The sequence below is a fragment of the Barbatula barbatula genome, assembly GCF_947034865.1.
Source record: "Barbatula barbatula genome assembly, chromosome: 6".
NCBI lineage: Eukaryota > Metazoa > Chordata > Actinopteri > Cypriniformes > Nemacheilidae > Barbatula > Barbatula barbatula.
This window is the reverse complement of record NC_136765.1, coordinates 24,115,771-24,140,147: the sequence shown is the minus strand read 5'-3', so window position 1 is coordinate 24,140,147 and position 24,377 is coordinate 24,115,771. Positions and strand designations below refer to the sequence as shown.

The window sequence follows — 24,377 nt, the reverse complement described above, 5'->3', positions numbered from 1 at the left end:
AAAATATAATGTCTCAGTTTTTAAACTTTTTCAAAAATCAAGTTTTTTAATTGAAGTTTGATTTATATTAATTAAAATGTGCTTTTTGTTTATTTTGACTGAAGCCTTAACTCAAAAAATACAGCTAACTAACACAATAAAAACATGTTAACATACATGAACATGAATTTTGAAAAGGTTTAAAAACAGAGTTATCTCATTTTGTAACAGAAAAATGGATCTTCACCCCACCCTCACAACACAACATTAACAGTTAATATGAGGACACACAACACAACCCAAAGCCCAATCTGACTGTAGTAACAGAAACATGGATCTTCACCCCACCCCCACAACACGACATTAACAGTTAATATGAGAACACACAACACAACCCAAAGCCCAATCTGACTGTAGTAACAGAAACATGGATCTTCACCCCACCCCCACAACACGACATTAACAGTTAATATGAGAAAACACAACACAACCCAAAGCCCAATCTGACTGTAGTAACAGAAACATGGATCTTCACCCCACCCCCACAACACGACATTAACAGTTAATATGAGAACACACAACCCAAAGCCCAATCTGACTGTAGTAACAGAAACATGGATCTTCACCCCACCCTCACAACACAACATTAACAGTTAATATGAGGACACACAACACAACCCAAAGCCCAATCTGACTGTAGTAACAGAAACATGGATCTTCACCCCACCCCCACAACACGACATTAACAGTTAATATGAGAACACACAACCCAAAGCCCAATCTGACTGTAGTAACAGAAAAATGGATCTTCACCCCACCCTCACAACACAACATTAACAGTTAATATGAGGACACACAACACAACCCAAAGCCCAATCTGACTGTAGTAACAGAAACATGGATCTTCACCCCACCCCCACAACACGACATTAACAGTTAATATGAGAACACACAACACAACCCAAAGCCCAATCTGACTGTAGTAACAGAAACATGGATCTTCACCCCACCCCCACAACACGACATTAACAGTTAATATGAGAACACACAACCCAAAGCCCAATCTGACTGTAGTAACAGAAACATGGATCTTCACCCCACCCTCACAACACGACATTAACAGTTAATATGAGGACACACAACACAACCCAAAGCCCAATCTGACTGTAGTAACAGAAACATGGATCTTCACCCCACCCCCACAACACGACATTAACAGTTAATATGAGAACACACAAACCAACCCAAAGCCCAATCTGACTGTAGTAACAGAAACATGGATCTTCACCTCACCCTCACAACACGACATTAACAGTTAATATGAGGACACACAAACCAACCCAAAGCCCAATCTGACTGTAGTAACAGAAACATGGATCTTCACCCCACCCCCACAACACGACATTAACAGTTAATATGAGAACACACAACCCAAAGCCCAATCTGACTGTAGTAACAGAAACATGGATCTTCACCCCACCCTCACAACACGACATTAACAGTTAATATGAGGACACACAACACAACCCAAAGTCCAATCTGACTGTAGAAACAGAAACATGGATCTTCACCCCACCCCCACAACACGACATTAACAGTTAATATGAGAACACACAACACAACCCAAAGCCCAATCTGACTGTAGTAACAGAAACATGGATCTTCACCCCACCCCCACAACACGACATTAACAGTTAATATGAGAACACACAACACAACCCAAAGCCCAATCTGACTGTAGTAACAGAAACATGGATCTTCACCCCACCCCCACAACACGACATTAACAGTTAATATGAGAACACACAACACAACCCAAAGCCCAATCTGACTGTAGTAACAGAAACATGGATCTTCACCCCACCCCCACAACACGACATTAACAGTTAATATGAGAACACACAACACAACCCAAAGCCCAATCTGACTGTAGTAACAGAAACATGGATCTTCACCCCACCCCCACAACACGACATTAACAGTTAATATGAGGACACACAACACAACCCAAAGCCCAATCTGACTGTAGTAACAGAAACATGGATCTTCACCCCACCCCCACAACACGACATTAACAGTTAATATGAGAACACACAACACAACCCAAAGCCCAATCTGACTGTAGTAACAGAAACATGGATCTTCACCCCACCCCCACAACACGACATTAACAGTTAATATGAGAACACACAACACAACCCAAAGCCCAATCTGACTGTAGTAACAGAAACATGGATCTTCACCCCACCCCCACAATACGACATTAACAGTTAATATGAGAACACACAACACAACCCAAAGCCCAATCTGACTGTAGTAACAGAAACATGGATCTTCACCCCACCCCCACAACACGACATTAACAGTTAATATGAGAACACACAACACAACCCAAAGCCCAACTGACTGTAGTAACAGAAAAATGGATCTTCACCCCACCCCCACAACACGACATTAACAGTTAATATGAGGACACACAACACAACCCAAAGCCCAATCTGACTGTAGTAACAGAAACATGGATCTTCACCCCACCCTCTCAACACGACATTAACAGTTAATATGAGGACACACAACACAACCCAAAGTCCAATCTGACTGTAGTAACAGAAACATGGATCTTCACCCCACCCCCACAACACGACATTAACAGTTAATATGAGAACACACAACACAACCCAAAGCCCAATCTGACCGTAGTAACAGAAACATGGATCTTCACCCCACCCCCACAACACGACATTAACAGTTAATATGAGAACACACAACACAACCCAAAGCCCAATCTGACTGTAGTAACAGAAACATGGATCTTCACCCCACCCCCACAACACGACAATAACAGTAAATATGAGGACACACAAACCAACCCAAAGCCCAATCTGACTGTAGAAACAGAAACATGGATCTTCACCCCACCCCCACAACACGACATTAACAGTTAATATGAGAACACACAACACAACCCAAAGCCCAATCTGACTGTAGTAACAGAAACATGGATCTTCACCCCACCCCCACAACACGACATTAACAGTTAATATGAGAACACACAACACAACCCAAAGCCCAATCTGACTGTAGTAACAGAAACATGGATCTTCACCCCACCCCCACAACACGACATTAACAGTTAATATGAGAACACACAACACAACCCAAAGCCCAATCTGACTGTAGTAACAGAAACATGGATCTTCACCCCACCCCCACAACACGACATTAACAGTTAATATGAGAACACACAACACAACCCAAAGCCCAATCTGACTGTAGTAACAGAAACATGGATCTTCACCCCACCCCCACAACACGACATTAACAGTTAATATGAGAACACACAACACAACCCAAAGCCCAATCTGACTGTAGTAACAGAAACATGGATCTTCACCCCACCCTCACAACACGACAATAACAGTAAATATGAGGACACACAAACCAACCCAAAGCCCAATCTGACTGTAGAAACAGAAACATGGATCTTCACCCCACCCTCTCAACACGACATTAACAGTTAATATGAGAACACACAACACAACCCAAAGCCCAAACTGACTGTAGTAACAGAAACATGGATCTTCACCCCACCCCCACAACACGACATTAACAGTTAATATGAGAACACACAACACAACCCAAAGCCCAATCTGACTGTAGTAACAGAAACATGGATCTTCACCCCACCCCCACAACACGACATTAACGTGTTGTTAATATGAGAACACACAACCCAAAGCCCAATCTGACTGTAGTAACAGAAACATGGATCTTCACCCCACCCCCACAACACGACATTAACAGTTAATATGAGAACACACAACACAACCCAAAGCCCAATCTGACTGTAGTAACAGAAACATGGATCTTCACCCCACCCCCACAACACGACATTAACAGTTAATATGAGGACACACAACACAACCCAAAGCCCAATCTGACTGTAGTAACAGAAACATGGATCTTCACCCCACCCCCACAACACGACATTAACAGTTAATATGAGGACACACAACACAACCCAAAGCCCAATCTGACTGTAGTAACAGAAACATGGATCTTCACCCCACCCCCACAACACGACATTAACAGTTAATATGAGTACACACAACACAACCCAAAGCCCAATCTGACTGTAGTAACAGAAACATGGATCTTCACCCCACCCTCACAACACGACATTAACAGTTAATATGAGGACACATAACACAACCCAAAGCCCAATCTGACTGTAGTAACAGAAACATGGATCTTCACCCCACCCCCACAACACGACATTAACAGTTAATATGAGGACACACAACACAACCCAAAGCCCAATCTGACTGTAGTAACAGAAACATGGATCTTCACCCCACCCCCACAACACGACATTAACAGTTAATATGAGGACACACAACACAACCCAAAGCCCAATCTGACTGTAGTAACAGAAACATGGATCTTCACCCCACCCCCACAACACGACATTAACAGTTAATATGAGAACACACAACCCAAAGTCCAATCTGACTGTAGTAACAGAAACATGGATCTTCACCCCACCCCCACAACACGACATTAACAGTTAATATGAGAACACACAACACAACCCAAAGCCCAATCTGACTGTAGTAACAGAAACATGGATCTTCACCCCACCCCCACAACACGACATTAACAGTTAATATGAGAACACACAACACAACCCAAAGCCCAATCTGACTGTAGTAACAGAAACATGGATCTTCACCCCACCCCCACAACACGACATTAACAGTTAATATGAGAACACACAACACAACCCAAAGCCCAATCTGACTGTAGTAACAGAAACATGGATCTTCACCCCACCCCCACAACACGACATTAACAGTTAATATGAGAACACACAACACAACCCAAAGCCCAATCTGACTGTAGTAACAGAAACATGGATCTTCACCCCACCCCCACAACACGACATTAACAGTTAATATGAGAACACACAACACAACCCAAAGCCCAATCTGACTGTAGAAACAGAAACATGGATCTTCACCCCACCCCCACAACACGACATTAACAGTTAATATGAGGACACACAACACAACCCAAAGCCCAATCTGACTGTAGTAACAGAAACATGGATCTTCACCCCACCCCCACAACACGACATTAACAGTTAATATGAGAACACACAACACAACCCAAAGCCCAATCTGACTGTAGTAACAGAAACATGGATCTTCACCCCACCCCCACAACACGACATTAACAGTTAATATGAGAAAACACAACACAACCCAAAGCCCAATCTGACTGTAGTAACAGAAACATGGATCTTCACCCCACCCCCACAACACGACATTAACAGTTAATATGAGAACACACAACACAACCCAAAGCCCAATCTGACTGTAGTAACAGAAACATGGATCTTCACCCCACCCTCACAACACGACAATAACAGTAAATATGAGGACACACAAACCAACCCAAAGCCCAATCTGACTGTAGAAACAGAAACATGGATCTTCACCCCACCCTCTCAACACGACATTAACAGTTAATATGAGAACACACAACACAACCCAAAGCCCAATCTGACTGTAGTAACAGAAACATGGATCTTCACCCCACCCCCACAACACGACAATAACAGTAAATATGAGGACACACAAACCAACCCAAAGCCCAATCTGACTGTAGAAACAGAAACATGGATCTTCACCCCACCCCCACAACACGACATTAACAGTTAATATGAGAACACACAACACAACCCAAAGCCCAATCTGACTGTAGTAACAGAAACATGGATCTTCACCCCACCCCCACAACACGACATTAACAGTTAATATGAGAAAACACAACACAACCCAAAGCCCAATCTGACTGTAGTAACAGAAACATGGATCTTCACCCCACCCCCACAACACGACATTAACAGTTAATATGAGAACACACAACACAACCCAAAGCCCAATCTGACTGTAGTAACAGAAACATGGATCTTCACCCCACCCTCACAACACGACAATAACAGTAAATATGAGGACACACAAACCAACCCAAAGCCCAATCTGACTGTAGAAACAGAAACATGGATCTTCACCCCACCCTCTCAACACGACATTAACAGTTAATATGAGAACACACAACCCAAAGCCCAATCTGACTGTAGTAACAGAAACATGGATCTTCACCCCACCCCCACAACACGACATTAACAGTTAATATGAGAACACACAACACAACCCAAAGCCCAATCTGACTGTAGTAACAGAAACATGGATCTTCACCCCACCCCCACAACACGACATTAACAGTTAATATGAGAACACACAACACAACCCAAAGCCCAATCTGACTGTAGTAACAGAAACATGGATCTTCACCCCACCCCCACAACACGACATTAACAGTTAATATGAGAACACACAACACAACCCAAAGCCCAATCTGACTGTAGTAACAGAAACATGGATCTTCACCCCACCCCCACAACACGACATTAACAGTTAATATGAGAACACACAACACAACCCAAAGCCCAATCTGACTGTAGTAACAGAAACATGGATCTTCACCCCACCCTCACAACACGACATTAACAGTTAATATGAGAACACACAACACAACCCAAAGCCCAATCTGACTGTAGTAACAGAAACATGGATCTTCACCCCACCCTCACAACACGACATTAACAGTTAATATGAGGACACACAACACAACCCAAAGCCCAATCTGACTGTAGTAACAGAAACATGGATCTTCACCCCACCCTCACAACACGACATTAACAGTTAATATGAGAACACACAACACAACCCAAAGCCCAATCTGACTGTAGTAACAGAAACATGGATCTTCACCCCACCCCCACAACACGACATTAACAGTTAATATGAGAACACACAACACAACCCAAAGCCCAATCTGACTGTAGTAACAGAAACATGGATCTTCACCCCACCCCCACAACACGACATTAACAGTTAATATGAGAACACACAACACAACCCAAAGCCCAATCTGACTGTAGTAACAGAAACATGGATCTTCACCCCACCCTCACAACACGACATTAACAGTTAATATGAGGACACACAAACCAACCCAAAGCCCAATCTGACTGTAGTAACAGAAACATGGATCTTCACCCCACCCTCACAACACGACATTAACAGTTAATATGAGGACACACAACACAACCCAAAGCCCAACTGACTGTAGTAACAGAAACATGGATCTTCACCCCACCCCCACAACACGACATTAACAGTTAATATGAGGACACACAACACAACCCAAAGCCCAATCTGACTGTAGTAACAGAAACATGGATCTTCACCCCACCCCCACAACACGACATTAACAGTTAATATGAGAACACACAACACAACCCAAAGCCCAATCTGACTGTAGTAACAGAAACATGGATCTTCACCCCACCCTCACAACACGACATTAACAGTTAATATGAGGACACACAACACAACCCAAAGCCCAATCTGACTGTAGTAACAGAAACATGGATCTTCACCCCACCCCCACAACACGACATTAACAGTTAATATGAGGACACACAACACAACCCAAAGCCCAATCTGACTGTAGTAACAGAAACATGGATCTTCACCCCACCCCCACAACACGACATTAACAGTTAATATGAGAACACACAACACAACCCAAAGCCCAATCTGACTGTAGTAACAGAAACATGGATCTTCACCCCACCCCCACAACACGACATTAACAGTTAATATGAGAACACACAACACAGCCCAAAGCCCAATCTGACTGTAGTAACAGAAACATGGATCTTCACCCCACCCTCACAACACGACATTAACAGTTAATATGAGTACACACAACACAGCCCAAAGCCCAATCTGACTGTAGTAACAGAAACATGGATCTTCACCCCACCCTCACAACACGACATTAACAGTTAATATGAGAACACACAACACAACCCAAAGCCCAATCTGACTGTAGTAACAGAAACATGGATCTTCACCCCACCCTCACAACACGACATTAACAGTTAATATGAGGACACACAACACAACCCAAAGCCCAATCTGACTGTAGTAACAGAAACATGGATCTTCACCCCACCCCCACAACACGACATTAACAGTTAATATGAGAACACACAACACAACCCAAAGCCCAATCTGACTGTAGTAACAGAAACATGGATCTTCACCCCACCCTCACAACACGACATTAACAGTTAATATGAGAACACACAACACAACCCAAAGCCCAATCTGACTGTAGTAACAGAAACATGGATCTTCACCCCACCCCCACAACACGACATTAACAGTTAATATGAGAACACACAACACAACCCAAAGCCCAATCTGACTGTAGTAACAGAAACATGGATCTTCACCCCACCCTCACAACACGACATTAACAGTTAATATGAGGACACACAACACAACCCAAAGCCCAATCTGACTGTAGTAACAGAAACATGGATCTTCACCCCACCCCCACAACACGACATTAACAGATAATATGAGAACACACAACACAACCCAAAGCCCAATCTGATTGTAGTAACAGAAACATGGATCTTCACCCCACCCCCACAACACGACATTAACAGTTAATATGAGAACACACAACACAACCCAAAGCCCAATCTGACTGTAGTAACAGAAACATGGATCTTCACCCCACCCCCACAACACGACATTAACAGTTAATATGAGAACACACAACACAACCCAAAGCCCAATCTGACTGTAGTAACAGAAACATGGATCTTCACCCCACCCTCACAACACGACATTAACAGTTAATATGAGAACACACAACACAACCCAAAGCCCAATCTGACTGTAGTAACAGAAACATGGATCTTCACCCCACCCCCACAACACGACATTAACAGTTAATATGAGAACACACAACACAACCCAAAGCCCAATCTGACTGTAGTAACAGAAACATGGATCTTCACCCCACCCCCACAACACGACATTAACAGTTAATATGAGGACACACAACACAACCCAAAGTCCAATCTGACTGTAGTAACAGAAACATGGATCTTCACCCCACCCCCACAACACGACATTAACAGTTAATATGAGAACACACAACACAACCCAAAGCCCAATCTGACTGTAGTAACAGAAACATGGATCTTCACCCCACCCCCACAACACGACATTAACAGTTAATATGAGGACACACAACACAACCCAAAGCCCAATCTGACTGTAGTAACAGAAACATGGATCTTCACCCCACCCCCACAACACGACATTAACAGTTAATATGAGAACACACAACACAACCCAAAGCCCAATCTGACTGTAGTAACAGAAACATGGATCTTCACCCCACCCCCACAACACGACATTAACAGTTAATATGAGAACACACAACACAACCCAAAGCCCAATCTGACTGTAGTAACAGAAACATGGATCTTCACCCCACCCCCACAACACGACATTAACAGTTAATATGAGAACACACAACACAACCCAAAGCCCAATCTGACTGTAGTAACAGAAACATGGATCTTCACCCCACCCTCACAACACGACATTAACAGTTAATATGAGAACACACAACACAACCCAAAGCCCAATCTGACTGTAGTAACAGAAACATGGATCTTCACCCCACCCCCACAACACGACATTAACAGTTAATATGAGAACACACAACACAACCCAAAGCCCAATCTGACTGTAGTAACAGAAACATGGATCTTCACCCCACCCTCACAACACGACATTAACAGTTAATATGAGGACACACAACACAACCCAAAGTCCAATCTGACTGTAGAAACAGAAACATGGATCTTCACCCCACCCTCACAACACGACATTAACAGTTAATATGAGAACACACAACACAACCCAAAGCCCAATCTGACTGTAGTAACAGAAACATGGATCTTCACCCCACCCCCACAACACGACATTAACAGTTAATATGAGAACACACAACACAACCCAAAGCCCAATCTGACTGTAGTAACAGAAACATGGATCTTCACCCCACCCCCACAACACGACATTAACAGATAATATGAGAACACACAACACAACCCAAAGCCCAATCTGACTGTAGTAACAGAAACATGGATCTTCACCCCACCCCCACAACACGACATTAACAGTTAATATGAGAACACACAACACAACCCAAAGCCCAATCTGACTGTAGTAACAGAAACATGGATCTTCACCCCACCCTCACAACACGACAATAACAGTAAATATGAGGACACACAAACCAACCCATATGAAATCATCATCATTAGCATTCATTCACTTCACAAAAACTTACCGTCAGTGTTTTACTCTCATCTCCACAGACGAGTGACGCAGGTTCAACGGTCTCTGAAGTTACTTGTGTAGTATTAGCATGTAAATTTCTCTACATAATTGAAGCTTTGTTTGAATAATTAGCAAAATAAAATGTAAGAAATATGTATCTGTTAAAATGATCTGTAAATACTTGGTGTCTCCATGGCCATTCAGAATCCCCATAGTTATAACGTATTTCCTCCCCACGACTAATGTCCTTAATAGCAAATACACACAGATGGGGCTTTTTGTCCACGGTTATTATTTTCATTTTGCTGTTGGGGTTCAGGTGGTCATCATTAACAAGACGCCCTAAAGAGTCATCTTCTTTGGCAGCATCAACCCTGAAACAGCAAAAACATAATGCTACTGTACCTTTTGGGTGTAATAAAGCAATAACCCTGTGAGGCAGTGGGTTACAGTGCATTTTATAACAGCTAAGGGTGTTTGCGGCACGATGCAGAGTCATTAAACCCTGTAGCTGTTATAAAATGCACTTGTATCCCACTTTCTTCATGGGGCTGACTGCCTTTATAAAACTGTTGTTTCATATGCGTAGCAAGGTTTCATAAAATAAAGCAAATTAAGTGGGCTTAAGAAGGGCTTCAAACTCGGCTCAACCAATCAGGACCAGAACTTCATAGTAACACAATAAGTCACATAGAAGTCACTAGTTTCTGATTGACTGATCGTTCATTTGCAATATTTACATTATAAATGGAATAAAGCCATATACATACCATAATTGTTTTCCATTAAAATGGAACTCAAATAAAAACACTTAAAGTTGAAGTCTTCTTTCCTTTTCTTCTTTATTTATGACCTCTCCTCGATATTCAACATGAAAATCACCTTTATTGAATTGAGAAGAGGTAAACACTCCCCGACCTAACGGAGAATTAGTCTGATTAGCGAAAAGATCCAAAAAAGGTGTTGGAGATCCCTGACTTAAACATAGGTCTCAGTTACTTACCTTTGAATGAATTGATGTATTTTGCAACAAATCCACCCTAATCTTTACAGATTGATGCATAAAAGACGGCCTCGTCTTTTTTTTTAGCTCTCTTGGGCCTTATTCCTGACATTTTCTGCAAAGGTCCAGAAAAAAACCCAGCAAATCATTTTTTTGTGATTTACTGTTTTCTATATAAATCATCCTACGTAATGTATTAAACATTCTGTTAAAACAGGTCCTTTATATCTTCAATACTGAGTAATACTGAACTTAATGATTTGACCGACATTGTTACGTATGATTATTAAGCTGAAATATCTGCAGAAACCTTAAGAAACATTATTCATAACTCATAGAGATCTATAATGTGGTCTAAGTAAAATGACAATATTTACAGTTACAGTTACAAAATCTTTTGCCTTTCTACAATGTTGCATAAAGAATTGTTACAGTTGTATGCAGATTAGATTAATCTTCATGTCAATAACAGCTAAAGCAGTGACGCACTATTACCACATTTTGCTAAATAATGTAATCTCAAACCAACAATAACGTGATGAGTTACTTAATAGGCCAGAAGTACATTTTTTCACGCGAAATACTCTAGCACACCACAACTGTTTAATTAGTATGTATCTTTTTCCGACTTGTAGGAATAAAGCTGCCGATTAAACTGTTTATTAATTATTTTTATTCATAAATAAACTGTTACATTTTAATTCATCAAGCTTTATCAGTGCTCCTATAAACAGTTAATCAAGTAAGCTTCGGTGTTACACCGAAGCTTACTTGATTAACTGTTGATACTCTTTGATTTTACAATCGTCTTATTAACAATAGTAGTTTAAAATGTAGCGCTTATCTTTAGTCTTACCTTGTCGGCGATGAGTGATAAGCGTGTATTCCTCGAGACATCCACAGCAGGAACGGCTTGGGTCACACGCACAGTGTTTTTTATTTATAATTTGGTGAATGTAGCAAATAATGGCTATTACTTTGTATTTAAAACTTTATCTTTTTCAATTATCTTTGTCAACGCGATGATTTGACAAAACACGAAATTATGAGGACATCTGGCGGTAAACCAATCAGAAGCCGCGATTTCATACACAAGCATTAATAATTAATGAGGTGGCGCGGTACCGAGTCCGGCCTACAGGGGCGCATGTCCGATACACACGTCAAACACAAATTCAGGTCAATGTGAATTATAAAGACATTTGGAGAAACTTTGGATTTAAGCTCCCCCTAGCTGTAGGATCACTTCTACATTGCCCGAATTATGAGGACACCGGCCATGTCCTCATAATACCAAATGTCCTCATAATGTGGCGTGTATTCATATGAAATGTCCTGCTAAATCACAAATACCAACACACACACACACACACACACACACACACACACACACACACACACACACACACAGACACACACACACACACACACACACACACACACATCTGGTTTATCTCCGTGGGGACAGTCCATAGGCATAATGATTTTTATACTGTACAAACAGTATATTTTATCCTCTTCCCCTAAAGCTAGTAGAAAACTTTATAGATTTTCAAAAAATATTGTTCTGTATGATTTACTCGCTTTTCGCCTGTGGGGACCTCGGAGTCCCCATGATTTGGTGTGTATTCGGGTTTAGGTCTCCACCGGGATATAAACACAAGGCCACACACACAATGACACACCCATATTTCTCCCATCAGTATTTTTACCCGGCTGAGATGGGATCAGTGCATGTGCGTGTTTATTTAGAATGATGTCATCTTAGTGCGCTGGAGAATTTAGAGAATTCAGTCTCAGCGTCTGTCAGGAGGGATCCTGTGACGTTTCTTTCTGGCTTTTGCGTGTTTCTGTCACCAGAAGGAAAGAAAACTCTAGATGTGGTTGCTTGCATGTTTGTATATTTAGTCTAGTTTTGTTCGACGACTATTAAGTGTGCGATAGAGTGCGATAGAGAGTTCATGCTTTTTTTTTTTATTAAAGTATTTTATACCACCACCACGGTAGAATTTACATTTATTTAGAAGACGCTAAAATGACTTTAAATAAAGGATCATTTCAATTTTTGTCCAATAAATTTATTGACAGCACGGTACAGTACAAAACACAATGTATAGTATTTAGGGATGTAAAGAATGATAATATTAGTTTATTTTCTATACTGTAGCATGGTCATACTGTATAGTTTAGTACCGTATGTACATTTGTGCCTCTGAAATCTTTAGTGCCGATTATTGTATTACTGTACACGCTGCAGAAAACATAACTTATCTCTACATATTTTGTACAGCAAGTGTACTGTAGATTTTTTTAAATATGAGTTATGACTGGCATTGATGCAAATGCGAAAGCCACATTGCGATGACCTTCCCCTCTCCTGCTACCCCTCAAATGCCCCTGTAATTCCCCCACAGCAGCTGCCCATGCTGGTGTGGCAGACAGTGACAGCGGCACGAGGGCTTGAGGAGGGAGGGAGAGGTCACGTCCCAAAATAGCCCCCCAGTGTGGTGAGAGAGCCCCTCCTCCAGAGAGAGAGACATGATGGAAATAACAGGCTTCTAGTTCGGTGAGAGAGAGAGAGCAACATATCAGACATCAGTTTGAGATCTGACACACATCCCTGAAACACTTCTGATTTGCTTTGATTTATTGTGTTGAACATCAGCCGGAGAGCAGGTAAGAGGACGAATGTGACACGTTGCTCACTCCAGTATATTTTGACAGGTTTTCGACGTGTAATTCTCTTTGTGGCTTTGTGTTTGATGTGGTTTTGGGTTGATTTATTGGATATAATAGCTTTCTTGTGGTTTAGATCGTGGTGTTTGCAACGCCAAGGTCATGGGTTCAATCCCAAGGGACTGCACATACTTAGAAACAAATGCATAGGATAATGCAATGTGAGTCGCTTTGGATAAATGTAAATGTAATAGGAATATTGGTTTCAGTGGAGACTATAATGATACGTGATTGGTTCTGTTGGTGGGGTGTTATCTGGCAGATTAATCATATTTCAATAATGCCCAAAACATACTACAAAAATACATTCTGTAATGGTGTTAATAGAAAAAGCTAATGGTTCACAATGGTATTTTAATGGCAATTTCTGTGATGAATTCTAGGTTTTTTTTTTCAACAGGGACGAATAGGTTTATTTTGTAGGAGAATATAATGAAGTGTGAGTTACGTGGAAGTGTCTTTATGTTTATGTCCATGTGCTCGGGTCAATAGCGCTCAGGGGTCACATGGTGTTGAGAGGGCAGCTGTGGCCTATTTACACCTCTGCCATTCACTTTCTCCGGCCTTTGTCACCGACAGTAGGTTGACATTACTTCAATAATAAAGTATTGTGGTACTTTTTTGGTGTTCATTAGACTTCATTAATTCAATCATTATTCCTAATGGTGTAGTGTATTGTAGTATTTACTATAGTAAACTGTAGTAAAGTTCCTACCATGCTGAAAAACAATAGAACCCTGTTTAAAACACAATAGAAAATGTAATGGATGTAATGGTTATAGTTGGAATTGTGTTGGTTTTAATGGAGACTATAGTGGTGTCTACTGGTATGTGGTTGATTCTATTGGTGGCAGATGAATCCCATTGGAACAAGCCCGAAACACACTAGAAAAAGAAAGTTTGTAGTGGTTTTAATGGGAAAAGCTAATGGTTCATATTTTAATGAAAACCAACAGAATTTCTGTGATGGTTTCTATTGTTTTCAGCAGGGTAAGCACTGTGACGTGTTAAAACTTAACACTAATAAATGACCTCAAATAGACTAAAAGAAAGGTAAAGTTTACTGAGAATTACACAGAAAAAGTTAAAATTTTGTCATCTCACCCTCGGGTTGTTCCAAACCTGTATAAATTATTTTTGTTCAGCTAAAAGAGTTTATCAGTTTACTATAGCTAAAACTTTACAATACTGTATCACATCATTTCAATTACTCGAATAAACTACAGTAAACTACAATTTACCACACTTTACTATAGTAAATACTAAAGTGTACCGCAGAATATTTCATGTGGGTTGTACTTGTGAAGTTTACTGTACATGAAGGTGTGATTCTGTGCATGTTCTGAGCGCTGTGGCACGGTTACACTACTGTTTATTTTTGATTATGCGGTGCTGGAGACTCCTGTGGGACCTCTAGCATGTTGGCATGTCTGACCTACATTCAAAGGAGTCGTGTTATTTTTGGCGATGGGCAGCACTGTAGTCGAGATGCTGCTGGACTCAACTTTAGTAACTGTGTAGCCGCGGTTGCTTTGGCATGTTGTCCATGTTCTTTTATGCATATCTGCTGTGGACCATGACTTGATAGTGGTTGATATTAGCTGGTTAGTGGTTTATCGATGTGTTTGCAGTATTAAGATAGAGATCAGGGTTGACAGTGATATTTGCTAAGAGATACGATGGAATGTGAAAGTTGGGAAAAGTTACAAAAGTGAGGAATGCTCATATTTTACATACAGTATTTAATCATTGCACACATGATATACATCATTTGTATCTCGGACCTGTATGTTTCTGAAATCAGCCCTGATAACAGACTATACTGTTTTGGTAACATCAATTTATGTAAAGCTGCTTTGAAATGATATGCATTAATACAAAAGTGAAATACAAATAAATGTGAATTGAATTGAATTATTGCTGTGAACTCATAAACACTGGAATAAAAGCCAAAAATAGATGCAGTAGGTGTACATCTTATCCTAGATGGTTGAAATTACCCTTTAATATCAGCAGCCCATCCCGCTGGCACCACAGTGAGGGTGAAAGAGAAGCCCTGTGGACCCAGTGACCCACATGCTCTCCACGGTTTGTCATTGACATCAGCTTAACCAGAAAAGTCCAGATATGGATAATGGACTTTGTATGCATAAAACAATCAACCGTCACCAAAAAGTTAACGTCACCAAGTTTAATTTAAGTCATTAATATCCAAACACATCAGTGCAAACATCATTTTTGAGTTTTAAATATTTAACACTGTACCTCACACCAATGTTTTGGTTGTAAAACATTGAAGAACCTTTTCTTATTAAAAGGTAAAGATCCAGCATAATAGAGATATGTTCTGCGTGAGGTTTTTCGGAGTGAAAAAAAAAGGCAGAATCGGAGATGGTTTAAAGAGAAAACACAGGCAGTGGGGCATGAAGAGTTTGTTTTGCAAAAATGGTTTTTATTGTATTTTATTGTGCAAGTTAGCTGTATTATTATTTAATCAAAAACATCAGTTTGATTGATATTAATGCACAATAAAAAAACATAATTAAAAAAAATGAAGTTATGTATTTTTGCAAATGAACCCTTCGTATATTCTGCTTTAGATTTTCAGATCCTCTGTATTATTTACTGCATGTCATGTGAAAATGACTCAAATATCTCTCATCACTTGTTTCCTCTTTTTGTAAACGCACCGATGTGATGTCACATGTTTTGTCGTCTGGTTGAAGGCATTAACATTACAGGTCGTCTTGACTTTGTGCAAAAGAGTATTGAATTTATTTATTAAAATGGCTTTCGGTATGCTTGATCTTGAAATATTCAGTGGAGGAAATAAATGTTTTCTTCCCTAGAAGATTATATCTAATCTTTGCATTATGATCATCAAGGTTTGGTTTCTAGAGTTAGTAAAAAAACACAAAGTGGAGAAGACACGTGCAATATCCTTGTTATTGTCTCTCAAGAAATATAATTAATAAAATCTCATCGTACTGTGTGTTTTAATGTCTTCCATTTTAAATGTGTTTAAGAGGATTTGTTTTTAATATCTTAACTGAGATATAAAAGGAGAAAGTATTTATATTGATTTTGAATGTCACACTTTTATATTCTGTTAAGCGTTACAAAACCAGCGTCCTCATGATTCCTCTCGTATCATCTGTCTTAGGACATCTGTGAAGACATATCCGATCATGTCGAGCAGATCCACGCGCTGCTGGAGACGGAGTTCTCCCTGAAGCTCCTGTCCTACTCGGTGAACATCATCGTGGACATCCGCAGCGTACAGCTCCTCTGGCATCAGTTACGAGTGTCCGTGTTGGTTCTGAAAGAGAGGCTCTTGCAGGGTCTCCAGGACTCCAACGGCAACTACACCCGTCAGACCGACATACTGCAGGCCTTCAGCGGGGACCACGACGAGGTCGGTTACAAAACCCAATCTGAACCAACAATACTCAACAATTCAAAAGGGCAGAGACGTAGTTCAACAAACTAATATTCTGTATCCTGTAGCAAAGACGAGGAATACGAACATGCAATTCAACCATAAGCACGGATACAGTTTAATGAGTCACTCAATAAGATTTTCAATTACTTTTTGCAGAAAAACATGTTTAGTTGAAACCTACTCGGATTAAATGAGGTTTAATGGTTGTAACTATCGATTGATGTCGCAAATCAGTTTTTACGAGAGTCGTCACGGTACCATAAATATATCTTACGATAATATACCGGCTGAAGTATCACGATAACAAGTAGTATCTCGGTGCTATGCCACGTTCATTCTAAATAAAACAAATGACCAAATACATAGAGCTAAATAAAACTTTTGTATAATTTACTATAATAAACTGCACAATATTTTGTAGTATTTACTATAGTAATTGGATAAATTGTAGCAAATAGATTATATATAAAATGTATTTATAAAAAAAGTAATATTTATTATAGTAAGACTCAAAAATACTACTGTCTAGGAATTACTGTAGTAAATACTGAAGTACACTAGAACTTTTTTCACGCGGCAACTAATTTAAATCTGCAACTTTTAATTTATAATTAAAAGGGAAATGTTTATAAAGGGAAATGTTTGGCTTGCTTTAAATGTGGAAATAAAATGGCCAGTAGATGGTAGTGGATCATTCAACAAATTTGTTCAAGAACCAAACAAGTGTCTTGACACCTCAAAACAGCAGATGTAAGCGTTAATGCACGTATGCAACATTATCTTCTCTACTAGGATACTACCGTTTTAAAAACTTTTTTATCTTTAGCATCGTGATGCTACTGTAGCATCGGTACACCGTACATGCCTAGTTTCTACAATATTAAAGATGTTTTCTCTCATTCTCAGACTCGACTGGATGCTCTCACAGAAGTGGACGACTGTGGTCAGCTAACCATTAAGTGCAGTCAGGACTACTTTTCTCTGGATTGTGGCATCACCGCCTACGAACTCGACGACTATAGCCCCATTGAGGATCCAGAAGGCCGAGGGCCCCGCTCCCTCTACCCCGAGCTGGAGCAAGACTTCCCTGAACTGCTCCAGAGCGTGGATCTTCTCAACATCGCTGCCTCTAGACAGAACCAGGGGTCTTCACCTTCACAAGAGCCTGCAACCCAAGAACCCGAAGAGACAATCAGCGACTCCACCAACGCCGACATCGCACCAGATACGGCAATGCAGGGTGTGAGCCCACAAAGCGACAGCGGCCTCTGCGTTTCAAAGCGCCCTCTTCAGGGCGGCTTTAGGAGTGACGTGTCACCCACACAGCCCTTGCCCAAAAAGCGATTGTACCTAGAAGGTGACGGAGAAATAAGGAGGCCTCTGCAGTTCCAGGCGGAAATAAGCAGGAGCACGCCGTCCCTTTTGGACCCACCGGATCGTTCAAAGTTCTGGCTGGAGTTGGAATCGGTGTATCCGGGCAACGGGAGTCAATCCTATGAGAGTCTTCATGCCACGACGGGGTGGAACCTGCAGATGGGTCAACAGGTTTTCAGGAGACCCGGAAATGCCCAAATTGTCGAGAGGCGCTCATCTGAGGCTCTTCGGGGGTCCCACACGCAGATGTGCTCGAGTACAAACTTGAAGAATAAGACTACGCATTCTGAAGCCAAGCAGGCTTACAGTGACTCCTCCAGCCCTCCACCGTCTTCAGGGGAGGACATCTCAGACCATGACTCACAGGAAATGTCCTCCAGCCCTGACGATCGTGCCCCTACTGCAGATTCCCTTTGCATCTCTGACACATCAGGCAGCCCCAAAGAACGCTGGTACGGCTCGGATGAGTTCCTCGCTCTTCCAGCCCATCTCAAAAAGACAGAGATGCTGGCGATGAAGCTGGAAAGCCTCGCCCAGGCTCTTCCACAGAGATGTCTGCAGGAGCCCTTACAGGATGTCGATGACTGGGAACTCACAGAGGTCAACCCTGAATGGGAGAGCAACGGCGATCTCATGCTTCACCCCTTTAGGAAACCATTCCAAGCGGGGCGATTCTCACCGGCCTCTTTGAGCGACGTCGCCCCCTCTCTGGATGAGAGTATTGAATCCGGGCGTCTCAGTGACCTGCTGTCGGGGGACGAGGGCGTGCGGAGTACACCCGAGTCCAGGGGAAGAAACGTAAGAGAGGGGCGGCCCAGCACACCAAAGACGATACTGCAGTGCACACCGTTGATAGAGAAACTCATCGAGGACATACAGCACCAGGAGAACTATCACGACGTTTGGGGACAGATAGAGGTGAGACGTTGCATCTCATTGTCATTTATTTAACCTCACGTCTTTCAAAACCTGTATATTTTGAGAATTGGAGTGATTTTGTGTTCATTCGATGGGGGGTCAATGTTGTTTGGTACCCAACGTCCATTGAAATATCTTCCATGAAGGCCATACTGGTTTGGAATGATACTAGGTGGGAGTGAATAATGAAAGAGTTTTCAATTTGAAACTTGAAACGTCGCCATCTCTGGTTAAAGCATAAAACACACATGTGCACGGTATGCTTGCAAAAATGGTAATGGTATGCCATTCCCAACACAGCTATTTAGTCTCTACGATAAACATCTCAAACCTACAGTATCATCTGCAGCTCATATCTAGATTGAAAGAGAATATACTCATTAAGGAAGTAATTTGTTCGCCTAAATCTTTGCGAGGTGCCAAGCAATATGTGTCACTACACTAGGCAGTTATCAAAAACAGCTGATAACTTAAGAGGTAATGAACTAACACGCCACCTCTGCCTTTCAATAATGTTCTGGGTTTAATGAACAGGATTGCAGCTCCTTCAGTCCCTCGACTGTAATTAAATGATTAGCTGCATAATTAACAACACACAATCATGTCTGTAGAGGAGATACCAAATCCATCTGACACTCCTTCAGATTCTCATTGTTCAGACTTTATCAACACGTCTGATCAACTGCGTATCACGTATATGAAGTTTACTGTAGATAGAAAGGTTAAATGATAGTTTTATTGTACATGAGATAAATGATTAATATAAGGAGCTGTCCTACATCCGGTTACTTGTTTAGAGATTTCTTGATTGATTTAGTTTATCATTTATACTTTGCTTTGCAGCCTCAGACATGTAATGGAATATTGTCTCCATCTGGTGGTTAAATGTGAATACAACCGATAAGCATTGGATCCACACCTATTTCACTTCAAGTCTTCAAGTTTTCCTGTTTGTACCCAATAAAATAGAAATATAAGTAGAAATAAGTAGAAATATTATTTGTTATAAAAATAACCAAACGCCTTAAGACCTGTCTTGATTTTTAGTTGTTTTAGCTGAACTTATATAGGGATGATGTATTTTTGTATGCAAACCCCGTTAGAAATTGAAGATTTACGGTTATATCTCTCTAAAGTTTTTTGGGTGTTTTTGAATATGGGTTTTTGGTAAACCGCCCGAAAATATTTTCACGTTTTATTCTACGACATAAAACACACCAATTATAATGCGCTTGTGATTTTTTTTAAAGGCTTATTGTGTCTTAAAAACGCCGGTTGCTAAAAGCGAATACTTCCTTAGTCGTCATCGCGCATCAAAAGCTCACAAATAATGCAACATGGGCACAGATCTCTTAAAACGTAGATGCGGATTCGTTCACAGAGTGATTTTTAATAAAGTCGTAAAGAGATGTCGGAGGATTGGTGGTGGTGACGTTGATATCGAGCGACCTTAAGTGTAGTCTGTTTATAGCATCGTGTTAGCTTTTTACTTCTGCAGGTTGTGTTTCGGCTTCAAGAGTAACAAATGTTGTGTTCATTTGTAGAGATTCTCTTGATTGACAAAACATGTAAAACCACAGAGGTTCTTTTTTGCTATCTTCTGAAAGTCGGTGTGGAAGATGCATAGTCTTTCGGTAGAGAGAATAAGCGCGGCACTTACTTTCGGGTTAGCCTACAAAAATACGTCATCTCTGAGCCACTCCATTAAATTTGTGTTGGCTTTTATTAAATACAAATAAATAAATGTAGGGATGCACAATAAATAAACGGCCATATTGGTATTGAACGATAAATGGTACTTTTTAATGTTATCGTATCGGCCGAAAATAAAAATTTAGGCCGATATATAATACAGACGATAAATCATAAATCAAAGACCTGTGGCTATTCAGAACATTTTTCTGGGTTGCTCTGGATGAACATCTACAATTTGTTTATTAAATAAAAATTATACCAGGAAAGTTTGAAGGTTAAATAATGTTTAACTAGTGTAAAGTAGGCTTTGTACAAGATTTTCAGGGGGGAAAGAGAACAAATTAAATTTTCAAATGAATACAGTTGTCCACTTTTTGCTTTTTTTCAGTCTTAGGGAATTTTATATTCTTTCCTGTAGCTCAGTGGTAAGATCATTGTGTTAACAATGCAAGGTTCTGAGTTGGATCCCAGGGGATTGCAGATACCTATGTAAAATGTATAGGATAATGCAATGTAAGTCGCTTTGGATAAAAGCGTCTGCCAAATGCCTTAATGTAAATGTATAAATGGTTATCGGCTTCCAATGTTAAAAGATTATCGGTTATCGGCCAAAATGTAAATATCGGTGCATCCCTAAATAAATGGTTGAGACACACTCCTTAACATGGAATAGATTGATTGTATTTTAAAAGTGAGACAGTTATACACTGAAATGAAACAACCCGGAGTTACTTCGTTTTTTGTGTTTATTTTGCCACTAAAATTAAGCAAATTACCACAAAGATGAAGTTAATCCTACTTGTTGTTCTTTAAGTGAAGGTGAGTAAAATGAATGAATGTATTTCGATGCACCTTTTAATAAATCATCAAACCATTGAACAATAGTTGTTTCTACAATAAACAGTATTAGTTGGTTACTTCATTTCAAGTTATTCCAAATCTGTTTACATTTCTTCGCTCTGTTGAATAATTTGAGATTTTTTCAATATTTGAAACAATACAAGCTATTATCAGTTCTGGGACATCATTGACTAGTACAGTACGAAAAATCATTTGTTATGTCTTTGTTCTGTTGAACACAAAATGTGCTTTTTCGAAGAATTTAGAAAATCAAATACTTCTAGGGCCCCTTTGACTGATTTCCCAGAACTGAAAATGACTAACAATCAAGTATTTGTGTTCAGCAGAATAAAGTATTGTTGGAAAAACTCGATGATTTTCACTTTTGGGTGAACCGTCACTTTAAACAGACCCTGCGACGTGAGATGCTGTTTGGAAACAAACATCTTCCCATTAGTCCTCACATCTTACGATCGGTAACCATGACGATTATGCCAATCACATGTGATGAAGGTGAATGTCGAGCAGATCGTTGGATGCAATGAAAAGTTTGCAGCAGTAATCTTTCCTTTATGTTCCAGATGAAGCGTGTGTGTGCGCGCGGTTAACTCGCTGGACCGGGTGTAGGTAGGAAGCACATCCACCTCAGATGATGTGTGTCACAGGGGGAGGTGATTGATTACATTAGTATTCAGCTGTTGGGAGATGACTTCATTCTCATAGCAACAGACAGCTGGCAGCTGAAGCCTCTTTCTGGGGCCGTCTCAGGGGTTTAGTCATGTGTGACGCCACCAGCCCGTCTTTCTCCTCTCCTGGTGTTTCTCTCTCTCTCTTTCTCTCCTCATACTCTCTCGCTCTTTGCATATCTTTCGCTTTGTAACTTCGCAACCTGTGTCTCTCTCTACCTCGAGATTTAGGTATAAAAATAAAAAAGAGGCAGAGTAGAAAAAGAGGAAGTATAGAAACGTATGCGTTTATATTTAAACTATCAATATATTTATTGTGCTTTATTGGCATGACAAAAATCTTTATTTCCATTTTCTCTCTCTCTTTTTTTTCTTTATCTCTCTTTCTATTATGCCTGTATCATAATACAAACAGCAAATGAATATTATCACAATTCTTCATGCTGTTCTTTCCATACAGCAACAGTTCATACCGATCATGTCTGTCAAACTCCAGAACCAACCGAAAAATGAATGAAATCCAATAAGCATCAATGCAAACCAAATGACTTTTTGATTATTGGACTGAATTCAGTCTTTATTCACCGTAGTGGTTCACGAGACACATGATAACCAAAGCTGTCTCTTCCCTCGGCCAGTCTGTGCCATAAGTGCCACGTTTCACTTTTCTGACTTTAAAAATGATTTGATTATAAAGTGTGTTTCTCACACAAAGCTATCGCACGGCTATAGAGAGCCGGTGTCATATAAACTGACTGGTGCTTTCTAGTCTCTAATGAAGTTTGACAGCTGTGGTCACTGTGAAAGCGTTTGAATTCTTCAGATATTCCCTGTATGTGTTTCAGAGAAAAAAATGATGTTTTGAACGAAAAGAGAGTGATTATATGAAGGTTTGTGGCAAACATTTGCCATTCATTGGTTTAAGAGGGTGTGTATTTCAAATGGGCATTTGGTTGCAGTGGATGCTGCAGTGCCTTCGCGGTACTTCTCTCTCTCCTCTCTCTGTTTTTGTTTCTTTAGGGCATGAAGCTCTCATTCTTTTTCTCCCTCTGTAATACACACACAAACCGGTATGTGACAAGCTCCGTTAATGTCGTGACCAGCGGCTACATATTCATCTGCCGTGAGAGCCGTATCAGTACACATGATGAGGGCGAATCACACGACGTCCCCGGCAGGGGAATAATTTACCTGCGGTGTCTATTGATCTCCATCGACTGCCAGTCTCGCAGAATACCTTTGCCTTATATGATTGTGTGTGGTGAGGCATTAGTTTGAAAACATTTATTTCTTTTTGGATCGAAGGTTAGATCTGGATAAGATGGTCTTTTGAAACTGAGCTAGTCGGTCAGCATGGAGCACCTTCAAGTTTGTTCACCCAAAATTTTAATTATATCTCGTGCCTGTATATTTTC

The 24,377-nt window shown here is 40.6% G+C and overlaps 1 protein-coding gene across 1 annotated transcript in view; it reads left to right on the top strand.

Moving 5' to 3' along the window:
- Nucleotides 1–24,377, top strand: part of akap6 (A kinase (PRKA) anchor protein 6) — a 121,803-nt gene that overhangs the window by 18,704 nt on the left and 78,722 nt on the right. Inside the window, exons 3-4 of the mRNA XM_079457969.1 lie at nucleotides 17,171–17,422; nucleotides 18,356–19,741. Coding sequence (XP_079314095.1) covers nucleotides 17,171–17,422; nucleotides 18,356–19,741 — 1,638 coding nt within the window. The remainder of the gene's footprint in view (nucleotides 1–17,170; nucleotides 17,423–18,355; nucleotides 19,742–24,377) is intronic.